This window comes from Amblyomma maculatum, chromosome 6, assembly GCF_055883805.1.
Source record: "Amblyomma maculatum isolate TAMU_Amacu chromosome 6, ASM5588380v1, whole genome shotgun sequence".
Classification (NCBI taxonomy): Eukaryota; Metazoa; Arthropoda; class Arachnida; order Ixodida; family Ixodidae; genus Amblyomma; species Amblyomma maculatum.
Window position 1 is genome coordinate 46,026,373 of NC_139349.1, and position 19,652 is coordinate 46,046,024.

At 44.6% G+C, this 19,652-nt stretch overlaps 1 protein-coding gene across 1 annotated transcript in view; it reads left to right on the top strand.

Annotated features, from left to right (window-relative positions):
* Positions 1-11,671, top strand: part of LOC146185645 (beta-mannosidase-like) — a 36,955-nt gene extending 25,284 nt beyond the window's left edge. Inside the window, exons 12-17 of the mRNA XM_084605567.1 lie at positions 3,800-3,982; positions 4,345-4,439; positions 5,391-5,535; positions 6,754-6,977; positions 9,289-9,477; positions 11,332-11,671. Coding sequence (XP_084461693.1) covers positions 3,800-3,982; positions 4,345-4,439; positions 5,391-5,535; positions 6,754-6,977; positions 9,289-9,477; positions 11,332-11,601 — 1,106 coding nt within the window. The 3' untranslated portion in view covers positions 11,602-11,671. The remainder of the gene's footprint in view (positions 1-3,799; positions 3,983-4,344; positions 4,440-5,390; positions 5,536-6,753; positions 6,978-9,288; positions 9,478-11,331) is intronic.
* The last annotated feature ends 7,981 nt before the right edge of the window (positions 11,672-19,652 follow it).

A 19,652-nucleotide genomic window follows, 5' to 3' on the forward strand; every position in this document is an offset into this window, starting at 1 on the left:
ACGTTACTTAAACGCTCATCGTGTTGAGTTTTACTTTCGCCAAACACTAGGAAATCGTCCATGAGATTAACGACCCCCGGCAGGCCCCCTAGTATCTCAGACATTCTCTTTTGGAAGTACTCCGGAGCGGAGGTAATTCCAAAGGGTAGTCGCGTGAAACAGTATCTACCGAAGGGTGTTAAGAACGTGGTTAGCTCTTCCGAGTCTTTACTAAGTCGCACCTGGTGGAAGCCTGAGTTGGCATCGAGCTTTGAAAACCATTTCGCTCCCGACAGTGACCCTAGAGCTTGATCCACAGTTGGTAACGTAAATATGCTCTCGAACTACGCATTTGTTCAATTTAGTGAGGTCTGCGCAAACTCTCAGGTCGCCTGAGGGTTTCACCACCGGAACTATTCCGGCGCACCATTCGGTGGGCCCATCCACTTTCCTGATTATGCCTAACCGCTCCATTTTATCTATTTCGCGCTTCAGGGACTCCCTCAGGGGAATTGGTACCCTGCGTGGAGCGCTTATGGCATGCGGGATAGCGCCAGCTTGTAGCCTGATGGTGTACTGCCCTGGCATCGTACCTAGACCGCGGAACATTTCTGGAAAACGCGTCTCGTACTGCAGGTTTCCCGAGTCGACCGCGTCTGCAAATTTCACGATACCTAAGGCCTCAAGTGCAGGTAATCCTAGAAGGATGTCGCGTAACGGACTGACAACGTAGCATGTTTGATACACAGTTTTCTCTTTCCATGCGATCTCTGCTACGAATTTGCCTAGTACGTTAAGCTTACTGCCTCCTGCACCTTGCAAGATTTCATCGGTTTTTACCAGTCGGGACGGTAATCCCGGAAACGTTGATGGTAATACTGACACTTCAGCACCTGAGTCAACCTTTGCAAAAATGGGCACAGAATTAATGCGCACCTGAACAAATCGCGCTTTTCTGCATGCATCTATTGATCCCACGAAAGTCTCTCCAATTTCCTGGTTGACCGCTGAGACGCGTAGCTCTCCAGTTTCCTGGTTGACCGCTGAGACGCGTACCTTTCGTTGAGCGGAAGCCGTTGCTTTCTTCAAGCAGGCCTTTGCGAAATGTCCCTTCTTGCCACAGTGGAGACACTTGGCAGCTCTGGCTGGGCACATTGTCCTGGGGTGGGCTTCGCCACTGCAGAAAGGACACCGCACCTCTGGCGTTCGTTGCCCATGCTGCCGCACCTCCGGCGTTCGTTGCCCATGCAGACGTCCCTTGTGCCTCTGTTGAACCACCGCGTCCACATTGGGGTCCTGGTCACGAATTTCCGATGACTGATGGCTGTGTTGTCCTCGTAGAGTACTTTGCTGCTGTTGGACGCTTTCCTTTAAGCGAGCCTTCGACAGCGCCGAAGCCAGCGTGAGCTGAGAATCCATTTGCAAAGCTTCCGAGAGCTTTGCGTCGCGGAGCCCGACAACCAGTCTGTCTCGGATCATTCGTTCTTTTAGTTCACCGTAGTCGCAACGTTCCGCCAAGCCATGTAGCGCAGTGACGAACTGGTCTACCGACTCTCCTGGCATTTGTACGCGTCTGTGAAAACAGGCGCTTTCGTACACGATGTTCCTCTCTTTTACAAAGTGCCCGTCGAACTTTTTCTTTACGGTTTCATAGTTCTTGGCGTCTTCGTCAGATAGTGAAAACGTCTTGAATATGTCACGAGCTTGCCTCCCCATTGTGTACAACAGCGTTCGTACCTGAGCCTCCCCGGAGCATTCGTTGAGTCCCGTTGCATATCGGAAGTCGTCGAAATGATCGATCCACGCCGGCCACTCTGACGTGCGGTCAAAGTCCAGCGGTGGCGGTTGCTGCAGTCCATGCAGCCGCATTGAAGGCGTCTTCGACATCGTGGATGTAAGGTGCCTGGCTCAGTGGGAAGATTCTTGACCATCTGACATCATGTCGTAGACTGCCACTTCTGGCACCATGTCGTGTTAGCCCAGGCAGGGGGGGGGGGGGGGGCGCCGCTGCACCCGCGCCGGAACGCTGCCCGAGAAAGCAGTCTAGACACCGCGCTCCCAGACGACGAAAATGACCCCCCTTTTTTCTCGCACTCCGCTTTTATACACTTGCGCCACACTTGCGCCACAGATACACTTGCGCCACTATCGCAGTCGCAGCTGCCAGCCAAGCCAAGCCAAGCCAAAGCAGATGATAACAGCACAGGGAGTAGGACGCCTTTCAAAGTTGCAGTCCCTACATGAAGTGGAGATGGTTGCGCGAATGCAGAAGGCACGCCATGCACGCCATGCGATTTATCTTGCCGATGTGGTTATTGCGGCAGTTACGGCACCAGTGGGTTGAACACAATCAAACGGCAATTCAGTTGGCTCAGTTGAGGAACACATAGCCTTCGCGCGATGCTGTTTGAGTGTCCTTTTTAACCACGTCTGCGGCTTCATGGTAATAGAAGAGGACAAGCTGTCGGGCTAGTTGGTTTTCCATAGTTTTAGCAGCGCGTAGCCGGACAAGCGCCTCTGCGTCTTACGTGTTCCTGCATCTTCGTCCTTGCCCGGCTACGCGCTGCTCAAACTATATAAATTCATGGTAACAGCTTGCTAACTTGCTGTTGAGAGCCTGTGCGAGTACGCTTCTGCAAAACATTCACACTTTCTACTGCCATCGATGAGAAGAAAGAAAAAAAAAGAAGAAAAAAAAAACATCTTTTCTTTACACGCATTTACTCGAATCTAGGCTGACCACAGTTCTAAGTGTACACCCCAAAGTTGAAAGCCTCCATCAGAAAAAAAAAAAAAAATCTTCAAATTTAACCCGGCCGAAAAAAAAAAGAACAGAAAAAAAAATTTTTTTGCATGAACATGCTCCCGAGCACTCGTTGTTGTGATCGCTGACCTCCTTGTCACTGTCCTCCTCGTGCAGTGCACAAACTCTGTTCGATCAAGTGCCCACGAAATGCTGCCCTTCGGGAACAGCGAACAGGTTGCAGGGATCCAGCTAGAGCTACAACTTCATGCTGCATTTTCTTTCGTATTTGTAAGGTTGTGTCTTATGATACGACGGTGAAATCGTGAAATCTAAGCCAACTTTAGAAGTTAATAGCTCGCGTATTAAACATAATAATAATAATAAAAAAAAAAAAAAAACTCGGTCTAGATACGAATTGCGACACATTTAAATATACATGCTGTTGAAAAATGGAACCGCCTGTCAGGAGAAATTGTGAATGTTGATTCCGTTGGTTTATTTGAAACTAAAATTGGGGTTCTTTTGAGTGAATAGGCCTGCCAGTGCCGATTCATTACAACTTTGTTTTGCGCCATTGGAATTTTATTGCTTTGATTGTTCTGTGCGCTCCTTTTTTTGCGCTCTCTGTTCTGCTCCCACTTTTTTTATTTGTTCCTTAAACCTTAGGCAAATAGAGTGTATTTTGCTGTTCTTTCACCTTTGCATTTTTAACCAACTTCTGTATTAGCCTGTATGGACCTAAATAAATAAATAGTAAATAAATAAATACGGTAGTTCAGAGGGATGACATCACGTAATGTATCACCTGGAATGTCGGTAATTCGATCGTTAACTACTGATAATTTTGTGCCGGTAAAATCAGGAGCGGCGGTATTAGTAATATTCACTGTAATGAAGCTCCACGTGTTTCCTTCTGTCATTTACTTTTTTTTGACCGTGTCAACATGTACATTGTCAGTCCAGCCACTGCTACGGCTACCTTTTGCCTTTTGAGAGCATTTGTCGCTGAAAGTTTCATGCAGCTCAAAGCAAAACCCTTTTGCATTGGAACGGGGCCCTTTTCTTTCCTTTCAGCTCATTTCTTCAACTACAAAGATGACCCTTGGTCGTCTCAGATGTACCCCTTGGCCCGTTTCGTTTCGGCTTACGGCCTGCAGTCTTACCCATCGCGCGAACTGATGGAAAAATACGCCGATTCTGGCGAGGTTTCCTATCCGTTTACAAAATACCTCAAGCACCGGGAGCGCAGAACTGGAGGTAAGCAGCGGTGTCCCGCATGCCTTTTCTTTACTGGCGTCTTTCGTTTGTCTCCTTTACGCATTCAGGAAGCCACGATAACGAGCGATACCACGGGTGTTTCTGCGAAAGCTTGTATGAGCTAGGGGAGTTATGAGAGATTATTTAATTAAAGAAATATTAGTCGGATGAGGGGTCAAAACTGCGTTGCTTAAAATTAGCTCGACTATATTTGCGTTCTGTGTGAATGCGCATATAAATCTCTAGAAGAAAAAGAAACACCAGGCACGACTAAGTCACTCGTAAAAATCACATCACGCACCATACAAACTATGCTTTGCCAGAGCAATTCGACCCGACTGACGATGTGCGTTCTGTTGCAGGGACCGACGAGTCAATAACAAACTACTGGAGACATTTCCGACCATACGATCTCTCTGGTACCAGGGGATACGATATGTGCGCCTACATGACACAGGCAAGATTATCAGAAAAGCAGCATTTCGATGTGCGATATATGCTTCGCAACGACAGTTTTATGAGAAACCAGTCTGCGGTGAACACATGTTACTCACCTCGGATGAGTTTCTCATAACAGTGTCGTTGCAGTAATCGTTGCAGCCATCGCAGCAATTGACGCGTTTGAATTGTGGTGCTGGCGAAGACTCTTGAGAGTTCCTTGGACTGCCAGAAGATCAAACCAGTCGATATTGTCGACCATAAACCCTGACTGCTCATTGGAAGGTCAAATTCTAAAATTAAAGCTCAGCTACTTTGGTCATCTGATGAGAAGAGAGGAGTCGCTGGAGAAAGATTTGATGTTGGGAAAGGTTGAGGGTCGCCGGAGAAGGGGTAGGCAGCGAACACGATGGTTAGATGGCATCCTCGAGGCACTGCAGATGAAGTTATGTGATGTTAGGAAGATAGTGAGAGACCGGAAAGCGTGGCGTGACATGGTTCATAGGGTCACAAAGAGTCGGACACGACTGAACGACTGAACTGAACTGAATATATTAAAAAGCAAAACACCCCCTATGCTTTAGTTTGTGCAAGTCGCTGTTGGCTCCCTTTTTTCGCATTACTGGGTTATTTTTTCCCTTTTGTGACGTTTGGAACCCCTGTGTGTCGAAACGTGCTTGAACAATGAGGTATATCACCAGTTCCTTATGCTGTGGCGCTAAGTTCTGCGGCGTGAAAGAAGTGAGTGTGCTAGCAAGCAGTGTGTGATTGCTATGTCTGCCACAATTCAGTGCACAGTCGCGAGCATGACAGTTTGAATCTATAAAAGGGGCGCCTTTTTTCAAATAAAATAGTCACGAATCTGCGCTTGTTCTGCTCCCTTCACATCCGTATCTTTTTGCACGCAGTACCCCCTTTTATTTAACAACAGTCGTGAGCGCTTTCAAAGCATTTATGTGTGGTTTTGCAGCTGATTCAGGCCCAGTCTGTACGCATCGCCTCGGAGTACTTCCGACGGAACAGAGATCGTATGGAAAAGGGCTACGGCCACACCATGGGTGCCCTGTACTGGCACATGAACGACATGTGGCCCGCAGCCAGCTGGTCTTCTATAGGTAAGAAAACCGGATGCAACGGTACTCAGAGCCTCTGAGATCCTGCTAATCCAAAACTATTTGCACCTATTCAGTGGGATAGAGATCTCAATATTGACAGCGCAAAAAGGCTTGGTATTTTCTCAGAAGGAATGCGCAATTTTCGAATATAGCGCACATGCGGGTTTTTAAAGGCGTCTCTAGGTCGATTTAAGGGTTCGTTGATGCGTCGTAATATTATAAACTTTTCAGCGTTCATAGGCTGAACATTTGAAACCTTGTCCAACTGCATTAAGGTCTTCACCATAATGTTTTTTTTTACCGAATGCAGACCGTCCGCGGTAAAGTGGCTCAGGAGAATCTGGAAAGTAGTAGAGTCATGGGATGGAGGTCTACATTGGGGTACAAATCTCTATTCGACTAACGGAAGAACAATAGGGGGCTGCAGACAAAAAAGCCGCAGGTGGGATCGGACCAGCAACGTAGGTATTCACATCTGATTTATAAGGAAGAAATAAGCTTTTGTTTTCGCATTTTAAGCTTTGGAGCGATGGCTTGCCTAAGTTGTGAATGTATTGCTACGCGGTGTCATGCCAGTGAAGACAGAGCATGACTTATGGCGACGAACTGATCTTTAATAATGAGAGCAAGCCGAACGCGAGCGATTCTGCCCACGCTATTGGCCGTTTCTTGGAAAAAAAATGATTTCAATGGTGTCAAAATGCTCAGATGAAAGGCTAGTGCTTGATGATGCCAATTAAGAAAATTTAGTATCTGCAAGTGATCAATAATTAACTGAGACACTTGAAAGAGTAGAAAATGCCTTAAAGGGTGTCAGATTGCTAAGAATGGAAAGCCAATGTCTGCTGATACTAATTATCAATAGAAAAAAAAAAGACAGAAGAGAAAGAAAAGGAAAAAAGAATTAAAGCATACTACCGGCTGTAGTTAGGTGTTCTCCTTATTTTATTTATGACTAGCTTTGTTTGTTCGTTCCCCCATGCGTGTTTTTGCTTTTTTGTCCATGTTTTGGCCCATGTGCGCGTTCTGCTGTAAGTACGAGCCGCATGCCAAGCTAAGTTCTTACTCCGTTAGATGCCTGTATCACTCATTTTACAAGGATGGGATGGAGTTGCACCAGCAGAGTGTGCGTGCACGCTGATGTGGTCGCATCGCGCTTTCAATCATTCCCTCCACCGCATCCCCTGATGCCCGTCTCGCACCTTTCACCATGCGCAGAGTATGGTGGCAAGTTGAAGATGCTGCACTACTTCGCTCGACAGTTCTTCAGCCCCGTGTTGGTGTCGATGTCTGCGGAGTGGAAGTACCTGACGGCCTATATCAAAATCTCGATCATAAACGACCTGCAGCGCAGCCTAGGGCCGGCCACGCTCTCCATCAAGCACTACAACTGGACGTCCTTCGAACCGCACAAAGAAGAAGTCATCACGATCGATGACGTGGTAAGCAGCTGGCGCGCCTGATAACATGTGGGCGGGTTTGTTTCCTAAAACGAGATGCGCACTCTGAATCCTACCGTGGTTCTGAGTGCTGACGATGCAACAATTCCTTTTGCCGTGTCCATTATCATGCGTGGTTCGGGGCCACCTGCGTCGTTCTTTTTTTTTTTTTTTCCATAGGCTGCACATCAGACCTTTTGCCGGAATGTCACTGAGTATTTTGGAAGCTATAACCCTTCGATGTGCTTGCGAGTGAAGATATTCAGGTACTCCATGAGTTGGTCTACACGTTGTAGTCGATGCTGTAAAGATGAGTCTCTTTATTCAGGTGCTCAAGAGTTCACATGATCTGCTCTTTTTTTTTCGGTGGTGTTATATAAAGAGAGAAAGAAGCCAACAGTCGGCGAGGCCAAGGAAAGCATTGGGGATGGTACTTTATGTATTTTTTAATGTTTACTTGGATAAGGATAATCACAGAAATTACTAATTTCTGTGATTATCCAAGTAAACATCAAAACAAGTAAAGTACCATCTCCAATGCTTTCCTTGGCCTCGCCGACTGTTGGCTTCTTTCCTTCATGTATTATAACGAGCACCCTCATTTCCCCTTGATCGATCTTATATAAAGAGACACATACGCAGAGAACTGATGCAGAGTGGCGATGCAAGGTTCTGAGCTGAACCAAACTAGGCGAAGAAAATCCGTCCAGTTCAATTGCCGTGAATTGTACCGATAGAGGCGATTCCAGAAGCATATTCACAAAAGCAAATTGCGAACAAGCGTTGCAGAGTTGTCGCAGAGCGAGAGAATGCAAACGAGTGGAGCTTTAAACATTATGTTACCTAAGTGCAATTGTTGTTTTTAGATCTGATTTTCGTTTTACAGTATGTATTCCTGCGTTGCTTACTCAAGGGTAAATTGATGTGCGAGAACGCGCTCCTTACAGTGTGCTGAAAAGGGTATAATTAATCAGCTTAGCACTACCGCAGGAAGCGCCCTTTGTGATGACAGAACAAACCAATATGTACTTCCTAGCTCAGCGTTCATAAAAACAATCTTAAAAGAATCCTACAATGTTAATACCGCATGGCATAACTCTTATAAGATAAATTTATTATAGTCGAACTCGAGGTTCGAGGATCATTTAGTGTGGAATGACCCGAAAGGGAATTTTTTATGCCAATCCATAAATCAAAATTCTGTCGCGTTTTATTCTTCATCTGGTTAGCTCAAAACCACGTTCGGGTTCTTATTTTTATAACGTTTTGAGTTTATAATCGCATCGAATTATTTGGTTTACCAAGAAACTTTCTTTGTACATCAAGACTAAATGTTTAAAACGATCAAAAATCAGAAAATAGAGACTAAAGTTTCATTTTTATCCACCTGTGACATCACTGTGAGACAATATATTACGCCCCGGATATGGCCCTATATCCAATCGTACACGCGTTGATTAGCTGAATTTCCTGCTGTAAGCTGCAGCAAGAGTGACTGTTTTCCTGAAACGACCAAAATTAAGCTCAAAACGTAATTGTGGAGCAAACGCAGAACAAATATGACGACTGTTCATCCAGTGACGTTCCGCTCTAAAGCTTGCCGTTGATTGACGCTGTAACAAAACATGGAACCACGGCAAACATTTTGCCCCGATGACCTGCGAACTGAGGAGCACATACAATGAAAGTTTCGTTAAAATCAGAATGAGAAAAAAACACGGTAGCTGCTCTTGCCCACCTTTAAGCAATTTAACTATTGCTAATACCCATCTTACGGAAAACGAACTGCCGCCTAATAAAAACCCTATCAGCGACCAGTGAAGTGTGAAGCTCATTAAGCATACCCTTTGCTCAAGGTATTGAGCTCAAGGAATTTGCAACTGGACCTTGTTTTACAGAGCATTATGCGTCTCCAGCATTCCGTTTTTTTTTTTTTTTTTTTGAAAGTGAGATGGTAGTTGTTGCCCTTCCGAATTTAAGGACTTGAAAGCAAATGCATTGATCACTTTGCTTTAGGCATGTGCACATGATTACTACACAAACAACGTTCTAATTGTCTTCACTTTCGCCTCTTCCCCCCTCCCCCCCCCCCCCCCCAAAAAAAAAAGAACAACCAAAAAAAGACACGACCTGTCCCGTCTGTAACGACAGTGCTTCGATTGAAGATGCGCCGATGAAATCACTCATGGAGCTATTGTAAAAACTTGAAATGCCTAAAATGCAGGTCTAAAAATTATCGTCTGTACAAGTAAGGAAGTAAACCGTGACATTTATCTAAAACTGACCTAACGATCTAATCCCTTCATTCTGCCAGCCAAACGGATCGGTGAAGCTAGTCTTCGACAAGAAACAGAGGGAACTGTTCGCTGACAAGGTGTGCGACGAGGACCGCTGCTTCCTAACCGGTACGCTTCGCGACGCCAAAGGTGCACGGCTGGCCCCGGACTCTATTCTCATGATGTCCACACCGTACATGACAAAGCACCGAAGGCCGACGGTCAAGGTGAGCACATTTTATGCGGCCAGCTGGATAAGGACTACTTTGCAGAGATCGCGTCGTTAACGAAAAACGAAGATATTCTCTCGTGAGGCCAGTTGTGAACTTTCGTTAATATTCACCGACGACATGACCCATTGTTTTTTATTTTTGATAACAGACTCTATGGGCGAAACATGGGTCATGCTTTGTGTTGCGATATGCAAGGTTTACCGCCCCCGAAGTGCTCGTCTGCTAGGCAAAACAGTAGATGGCGCCGAAAAAATTTAGGACACCCGATGTTCTTTAACATGCGTGGAAATCGCTCAACACATGAGCCTTTTGGCATATCGTTTTCGTGAAATGCAGCGACACGGTCAGAATGCGCCCCCGAGTCACTGAGCCCATTCAGAACCCGCGTGTCATAGCTTCAAACTCATCGCAGTGAGGAATGAGATCATATGAATAGTCATCACATGACTTATAAACCCCTTGCACGTTACCCTGCTCTCCTCGCATCTACAGTCTTTGTCAAAAGAAGACAGTCTGCATAACTAGCTTCTCAGTCAAGTTGTGCACTTGTGACTCCCACCAAGGCCTAAATCTTTGTCGGATAAGAAAACAATTGTCCTGAACTCAAATGTTTATTTGGCATTGAAGGAATCTGCAAAGACTGTACTCCAGGAGTGAGAAGAAAACCATGCAGTTTTTACTTTTTTTCAAACACGGTACAATGTATGATCTTGTTGTAGAGCATCCGCCTCGCACTAGAGGAGTGTTGTATTCAATTGACTGTGACGCCGAGCACCCACCGGTTTCCCAGTGGGTATGAAATTTCACCTGGACCGGTGGTCGGCTCTTCTGAGGTTTCATACACAACCGTCTTGAAAGTCAATGTCTTCTTTTTTTATCTTTTTCACCACAGAAAAGCTGAGCGACGAGCTGAGCGTAGGTGACAATAACATAATTTATTCTGCTCCAGATAGTGCATATAATTATTCTTTGAGATAAAAAAAAACAACAGTGAACAAGGGCTAATATGAAGCCCTAGCTCGCTAGCCAACCTTTCACGTATACGACTTGGGTCGAGACACGTTCGAATGTCTGCTAGTGAAAATTCCAGATATTAAACATTGTCGAAGCGTTTCCTAGATTAATGAATCTTTCTTTTTACCTCCTTTCGCTTTGTTTCGCGGTGGCAAAGATCTTACGCCCCTGCCCCCTCTCTACAGTAGATCCTTTCTTGACATGCGTTGCGAAGGCTGACCAGCTTAAACGAAATAATGAAAATTTCTCTTGTTAATATTACAGCGACCAGATACTTAGGCTACGATCACTGATATTTCTCGGCTGTCATTCTCATCTGAGCAACGAAGGAGCACCCACAGCAAAATGTTCATACGACTAGGGTGGAGCCTCCTGACGCCGTCTAGAGTTTTGCTATAAAGCATAATTGCCATGGATGCTGGGCGCGCTCCTGATATCTGTCGTTGAAGCCTGGTAGCTCTGATTGTGGTCACGAGCTTGACGCTTCGAGGGCCTGACAAGAATGCCTCAGCTGTCGTCAACGGGAAAATCATAGCATACACCCTGCTCAGTAGTCATCATCATCATCATCATCATCATCATCAGCCTGACTATACCCACTGCAGGGCGAAGGCCTCTCCCATATTTCTCCACTTAACCCGGGAACTCATTCAGTCGTAACCAAATGCAGCCGAAAGCTTTCGCTCACTTATTGCATCTCGAGCGGTCTGGTGGTCCATACTGATTTGGGTAGCCGAAAGTGCATTGGTAGCGTGTATTTTATGCGATTACTTGGCTCCTACTTCTTGTGTGGTAGTTTGACGTGCGACATTCTTTCTTTGAATGACAATGCAGGTTTCGTCTGTATCGGAAACTGATCGCTTCAAGCTGTGGGGGAAGCGCCAGAGAGTGTTCAAGGTACAGCTGAGAACAAACAAAATCGCCTTGTTCGTGTGGTTGTCGGTTCCGGGCGTCGACGGGTACTTTTCGAACAACGCGTTCATCATGAAGGATCGTGCTCTCACAGTCGACTTCAAAACAACCGAAGATGTCAGCGCTGAACGGCTTCAGCAGATAATCAACATCACGACGCTTACGGACTTCACAAAGCTAGCTCGAACATGAGCCGCTTTCTCTGTTCATGCAGGGGGAGGTCATTTAAATGACGGACAGTGAGTGCCGTTCGCAGTGCAAGCTGGGCGCACTGCTGGACAGCATCTTCTAACATTGTGTGCACCGGGACAGGCGTGCGTCCTGTTTTTTTTTTTTTTTTCGTTTGTTCTGTTTATTTTTTATTTTACTGCTGCTCATTTCTCCTGTCTCAGGAATGTTTTCTTGCTGTGTGAATGAAGTGGTCTGTTTGCTTCTTCTGTTATCAAACTGTCGTTTGTGTTGCTGTTGTTGCTGACGGGTGTTTTTTGTGGCACAAGAAAATAAACATGGTTGCCTATTTTCAGTGCCTTACGCTGTACAGAGAAGCACAGTGCTGTAAGGATCGGCGGCTAGAGCACAGAAGGATATCGACAAATTATGCTAGATTTGTGGGCTCGTTGTTTATAAGTTGTTTACTAAACGAAGTGACAGATTAGCCACGTTAGTATTCAGCTAACCAAATAAGAAGGTTTTGGCAGGCATATTTTACAGGAGGCTACACTGATCACGTTGATCATATTAGTGAGCGCTCACAGATTGCTATATATTTTTACTGATTACAGAAAAACGTTTTGAGGTGAATGAGTGAGGGAACGGTAGCTAGTTGTAATCATATCAGGTATCACGTCACAAGGTGGTACAAAAAGATTACCAAAGGTGCTTGAAAATATCTGCGGGGACTGCACATCAGCTGCAGTACTCCTCAAAAGAAGGGAATATGTCGATCAGGAAGCTGTTTTATGGAGTTTAAAGGTGTGCGAGGTTCACATAGGCTCCAGATTATTTTCTGCCATCCAGGATTCATGAGCGAAGTGAAATCGCACAGCACACAGGCGTCATTTCGAGGCGCGAAAAGGCTATCGGGCGAGGTGATGAGGGAGAGAGGAAGGCAGCAGAGGTTAACCAGGCAGCGCACCCTGTAGGTTACAATTACCAAGCTCAGCGAAGTTTGTTTCATTATACATTCTTAAGCTGCCCTTAGGTGTACTAAAGTAAAAGCCACCCAGTGTCAGCCTAAAGTTCGGACGCGTGAATTCCTGGTCGAGGTGGTTCATCTTTAGGAGCAGAAAGCACCGGCGGAACAAAATCTAAACTAGGAAGAGAGAAACGCGCCCCGCCGGGGTGGTGCAGTGGTAAGACGCCCGACTACTGTGCCGGAGTTCCCGGGCTCGAACCCGACCGCGGCGGCTGCGTTTCGTTGGAGGCGAAACGAAGTGGCGTCGTGTGCTGTGCGATGTCAGCGCACGTTAAAGATCCCCAGGTGGTCGAAATTACTCCGTAGCCCTCCACTACGGCTCCTCTTTCTCTCTTTCCACTTTCATTCCCACCTTCCTCCCTTCCCTTACGGCGCGGTTCGGGTGTCCACAGTGCAAGTGTGACAGTTACTGCGCCTTTCCCTTCCTGTGAACCAATTTAACTTTAAGAGAGAAACGCACGCACTTACATCTGTTTCACAACTCATTTATTTCCTGTTCATCCACGTACTTAAAAATATCTTCTTTCGCAAGCGCATATGAAAAAGAAATTGACCAGTGTCAGGCCGTAATTAATTCCCTATATAAAAACGCCACTCTTTCTCTGTGATAAGCACAGGCGGGTCACTTATGAGCGATTGTGCGTTCTTTTTAACTATAGGAGCGCTTGAAGCAGTCCTGCTCGTGTCTCGACTTCCCTCTGCCAGTAAAGATAGTGCAGCGAAACAATGCGGCGATCAAGTCATGCTACCTTTCTATCGATATCAAATGTCTAATGAGTTGATTGCTCTCAGCCTAGTAAGGTTCAGATCAGCGTCCTACAACGATGAAACGAGGTACCGTAAATGTGGAAGGTATGTTTCTACGTATGCCATGCATTGACCGCTGATCTGTATTGGAAGGAACGTAAGGAACAAGGTTACGAAGAACAGCAATAGGTATTCTCAAAGAAAAAAAATTATATAACAAGTGTATATTGGCAGAAACTAAGTATAGAGATGGAATTTGAAAATAGGTACCTGCGTAGTTCATGTAACATATATTTGGCTAGCGCTTGTTTAAAGCATTTTCCTTTTATTGGAAGTGTTTTTATTAAGATCTTGAAAAGGAAGTAACTAGTAGACCAAGATTAAAAAAAAAAAAAAAATTGGTTCACAGGAAGGGAAAGGCGCAGTAACTGTCACACTTGCTTTGTGGACACCCGAATCGCGCCGTAAGGGAAGGGAGCAGGGTAGGAATGAAAGTGGAAAGAGAGAAAGAGGAGCCGTAGTGGAGGGCTACGCAGTAATTTCGACCACCTGGGGATCTTTAACGTGCGCTGACATCGCACAGCACACGGACACCACTTCGTTTCGCCTCCATCGAAACGCAGCCGCCGTGGTCGGGTTCGAACCCGGGAACTCCGGCACAGCAGTCGGGCGTCTTACCACTGCACCACCCCGGCGGGGCTAGACCAAGATTGGGGTTGAGCGCGTTTGGCAAGTAGTCACAGATTTGACTAAAAACTTACCGGTATCGCTCAAGAAGAAATTATATAACAGTTGCATTTTAAACTGTTGGACTGAAACTTGGAGGCTCACGAAAACTGTTCTATTTAAGTTGAGGACAGCGCAGAAAGCTAGGGAACGGAAAATGGTAGGCGTAACGTGAAGAGATATAAAGCTTGCAGATTGCGTCAGAGAACGAACTCGACTTACTGACATTCTAATCGAAATGAAGAAGAAATGGACATGGGTAGGAATGTCTCCATTTCTTTACACATGCCCCGCCGGGGTGATTCAGTGGAGACGCCCGACTACGGTGTCGGAGTACCCGGGTTCGATCCCGACCGCGGCTGCTGCGTTTCTATGGAGGCGAAACGAATAGGCGTTCGCGTGCTGTGCGACGTCAGCGCACGTTAAAGATCCCCAGGTAGTCGAAATTACTCTGCAGCCCTCCACTATGGCTCTTCTCTTTATCCACTGTCACTCCCACCTTCCTCCCTTCCCTAACGGCGCGGTTCAGGTGTCCACAGAAACAAGTGTGCCAGATACTGCGCCTTCCCTTTCCCCTTCTTTTTTTTCTGTCAGCCCGACCTTTGCAGGCCATTAGTTTGTTCGAAACTTTAAGCCCTCGAAGGAGCACAGGAGGGTTAGCAGAGCCTTGTCCAAACGCACATACCTGAAAGAGCCGGGCGCGCCGGGCCGGGGGACGCTTATGCCCATTTTACCGGTGGGTGTCTGGCGGTGGGTTTCGAACTGACCACCTCCCGCAGCCGAGACGGGCGCCCAAACCACTCGTATACTGGATGCAGAGTCATCAGATTTTGCTTGAGTCCGGAAACGGCTGCTTCATATATAGCCGCTACTAAAATTATGCGGTTTTAGTAAAAACCAATTCATATTTTCTTTTTCTTTGTTGGCGCTATGACATTGCAATCCATGGATGTTTCTTAAGCGCGAACGCACTCTTAGTCTGCCTAGATTTATTTCGCAATTTTTAGTTTTCCTGTTTCGTTCGGCTAATGGTGCGTTGCTACAGAAACAACCATACCTACCTTTGCTATGGAACTCTATATTATTACTTGAAATGGGTGACTATGAGTACCATACCCTGACCAAGGCTAAGGGCCAAATATTAGTCTCATTGATTATAATTAAACCTGTGTTAAGTGCAGGTTAGGAAACGAAGTCTGAGCATGTCTGAACACACCCTGTCACAATTAAATCATCATAAGCCTAAACAGGCCGACGCTTTCTTATTGCGAAAACACACGCACACAAAACATGTACTGAGGTACGGCTAAACCACTGTCATTTTTGGCCATAACAAAGAAACTGACTTACTGTATTGATTTTAGTTCTTGTCATGTAAAACTCATTGATAGACATTTTTGGAATTTTTTTTATCCTTACAGTTTAAACTTCCTAAGAAAAAAGTATATAACTTTCAAAAATGCTATTTAAGAAATGCAGGTAAAAGTATTGAAAGCCTTCACATTTTGATTGATATGATCGCGAAAAAGGTTGAAAAAATCTCTGAGTGTGGCCCATGGGTATTATAACTTTTGTAAGCTAAAGCAATGCTTTCTCACTAAGTTGACTCATCCAAGATCAAGTTCTTTTTTTTTTTTTTCGCAAAATGAAGTGGGGGAGAAAAACTTCGCAGGAACACTTAATTATGTTATGCCTAGGAATATACTATTACATACGCCATTCCATCGAGTATCATGTTAACCTAATGACGTTACATCTAGAAAGCGTGATACTATTAGAAGCTCTTGAGGCCGTTACATCGAATTTCGTGTCACTCTTTTGCGATTGAGTTTGCCTCTCTCTTCCCCTCTCAACAACACGTCTCTTGTGTTCACGAAGCTAGCGGAGATATTTCCTGTAAGGTGTTTATAGGTGGTGACACTGGCGTAATGAAGGCACATCAAAACGTATAGCCTTCACTTCCGGTGTGGTAACTTAGCTTTCCTCGAGCAAATGAGGGATTTCGCACCGGACAAAATATTTTCCCTATGAGACTTAGTGACAATGCATAAAATGCAAACGACAAGCCTCCACCATTCAGCGCAACTTAATTACGCAGAACGATCATAAAGAAGTTTTAAAGTTGGGAATACTCCAGTGTATTATATTTTCTGAAAGGTAAAGAACGGCTCTGTCCAAAGGTTAGCAAATCCAGAATAATTTTTTTTTTAACAAAGCAGTTTCATCTCGCCTTCAATTAATGCTGATTAACAGTCAGAACTGTAACATGGCCACACGATCACTGTTTTTATCTGTCAGCCATACGAAATGAGCCATGTTCATGAAAGAGAAAAAAAAAAAAAAAACCTGAAATGTAGAAGGAAACCTCATGGGTGTCTCTTTGCACCGCTTTTTTTTTTTTTTTTTTTTTTCATGCTCTCGTTTCGTTTTTGTTTTTCTTGCATCTGTTTTTTTTTTTTCTGCGTATTTATAACTAACAAGACCAAATTCACACACTTATGCTTGGCAGATTCTGCTAAATGAAGATTAACGTGGCAATGAATAAGGTTAAAAAGATTTTCTGTGCAATTACATGTCTTGATCGTCGTCCGCAATACAAATAGTCTTAGCTTAGTCTTCCCTACCATCGCTGTAGATAATAACAGCGTGCTCTGTTCGCAGTTCACCGTTTCATGAATTCGAAAGAATTTCTTAGAATTACATGTGTGCGGCAATCATAACAGCATCCCCTTTATGCCTGAGCCATGTTCTTCCTTACTTTATTTTTTTTTTATTGTTCAGCAGGTCTCAAATTATACAGAGACGCAAATTATATCTGGCCCAACTCTACCAACTTTTGCTTTTTGTTCACAGTTTCGATTAATCTTGTGGCAAATCCAGATATCGAGATGTCAAAAAAAGTGGAATACTCATTTGCGACATCATCAAAGAATCCACGTGTTTAGTGTTTAAAAAAAAATCTTTCCGCTGTCTTCTAAACACGGGCACAGCAGGGCTCAAGTGAGCCTAGGCTCACAAACGTTCTCCTGCTATTCGGTAAGCAGTTTTGCATGAAATCGAAGAGGGCAGGTTCTGGGCAAAGAAGGGGGTTCTGAGCAAAGAAGCATGTTAACGAGCCATATTATTTAGGTGGTGACCTTTATCAGACTTTCTACTTGATGACAGCAGGCGAGCAGACACAACTGCCGCATTCACGGACGCATAAGGTAACAATGATTGGATCTGTTCATTGAAACATAAATGCTGGCGGAGGTTGTTTTTATGGGAAACAGAGCTGTGTCGACCTTATGGAACCGGGCAGCCGCGAAGATCGAAAACAGGCTCTCGAGCACGTTTTGTACTTGGCTAATCGGAGCGTAAGCAGAGGAACGTTGCAGAGAGTGGACGCCCGGAAAGCCACTTTGCTGTTCGCCGAAACACAACAAAACTTATTTTATGGGGCCGACATACAAGCTATTTGCTGCAATTTTGCAATAACTCCTCGCCTCGAAAATATGCTGAATTCTGCACAATAAACAGGGGTTTCGGTTTGAGTGACGAGGTCTCTATAAGGAAAGAGCCCAGCTTTGACACTCAGTCACTATCTTCGCGTTTGCCTAAGCGTTTGCATTTTACAGAGTATGAGCAATTCTGTCAAACTTTTAAGCCCTGCATAACTACATTTCATGTGTTGTTCTTACTGACTGCCTTAATGTTCTTCGAAAAGTGTCAGAATAAATGGACGTAGAACTGAGGGTATTGGAAACGGGCGAGCTGATGTCCATTGGCAATGCGCTTCCTATTTTCCCTTTCGACATCTTAACGGACATATCAGATCAGTGCACGTGGATGGCAAGGGTCCGTGAAAAACGAACACTTTGAGAGAATAAGAGCCTACGCCAGGGAGTAATGTTGTGAAGTAGCACGCACCTTGATGTGGTAGTTGTTAAACGAGCCCCTAAATATTTAGAAATAATGCAGAGCTGTAGTAAATTATAAAGGGACACAAATTATTTTAAAGCAACATTACCCTATTATGTTTCCGAGTAAGGCATGGAAGGGCGGTACCAGCAACCCTGGCTTCTTTTACTAGCTTGAAAGCGCCTGCTGTATACATACATACATACATACATACATACATACATACATACATACATACATACATACATACATACATACATACATACATACATACATACATACATACATACATACATACATACATACATACATACATACATACATACATACATACATACATACATACATACATACATACATACATACATACATACATACATACATACATACATACATACATACATACATACATACATACATACATACATACATACATACATACATACATACATACATACATACATACATACATACATACATACATACATACATACATACATACATACATACATACATACATACATACATACATACATACATACATACATACGTGTGTGTATGAAACTAGTCGTTTCAAATCATGGCAACAGAAACTCCCGCACGCACGTCACCTGTTCGTTTACTTCGAGAGCTTAGATGCAAATATTCTTGATAGCATGTTCCCTGCAGGAGACTCTATCAAACACATCGAAAACGCATCAAACTCTTGACTGTGAGATAGCTGATTGAAGACAATAAGGGTTTCCACGCACATGTTTTTAGCAATAGAAAGGCGTTCTTTTTCCCACTTTGAGGAAATTCTCGCATTCGAGGTTTCAGGTATAAAAGCTGGTTTTCATTGCTGCACCTTTTGAAACTCTGTAGGGTGTTACCAGAGGTTCGGAATGTGCACGCGTTGTGAATAACATCATCTATTTTCAGTTAGACATTAGCTTCTCGCTAAACATCCGATGGTGACATTGTGTGTCTCTCGTGTTTGTCCCGGAAATCTTTTTTCCCAACCTGTACAACAGTCAAGCCGCCTGGGGCGCTAATGCTGCTGCGACACAGCCGCCGCCTCACGTGATAGATGAGGTAACTAACTAGAAATCATCTTCGCGGGAAAGATGAACCAAAGGAAAAAAAAAAAAAAACGAGAGGCACAGACCATGGCGTTTTGCTGAAATGTGCCCACTTTCCCGGGGGTTTTAAATGCAAATGGCCACAGGCGGGCTTTCTGGCTGTTGATAATTATAGAATTCGATAATTTTTTTTCACTGTTGTTTCCATAACGCAATTTACTTTTTTTTTTCTTATTGGCGGAGAACATTGTTTGCTGAGGAAGGATTACCTTTTTGGTTACATACGTGGATCCATTCAACAAACAACAGTCACTCAGAGGTAATCTTACGTAATAGTTTGTGTATAAGCCCCCAAATATTGACTAGCCTGCGCAAAGGCCGTCTTTTTTGTGCTCTTGCGCCTTAGGGTGGATCAAACTAGCCGAAAGGTCGAAAGAGCCTCTGCCTCAATTTGATCTTTTCTCATGCTAGATCGTTATAACGCACAGGAGCAGAGAAACAGAAGCAGTCGAGCAGACTAGTTAATGATCTGGGCTACTACGTAATGGATTAGTACAGTTTATGTGATCAGACATGGCCTTCTACATTATCCATGCCTGGTCATAGGCGCAAAG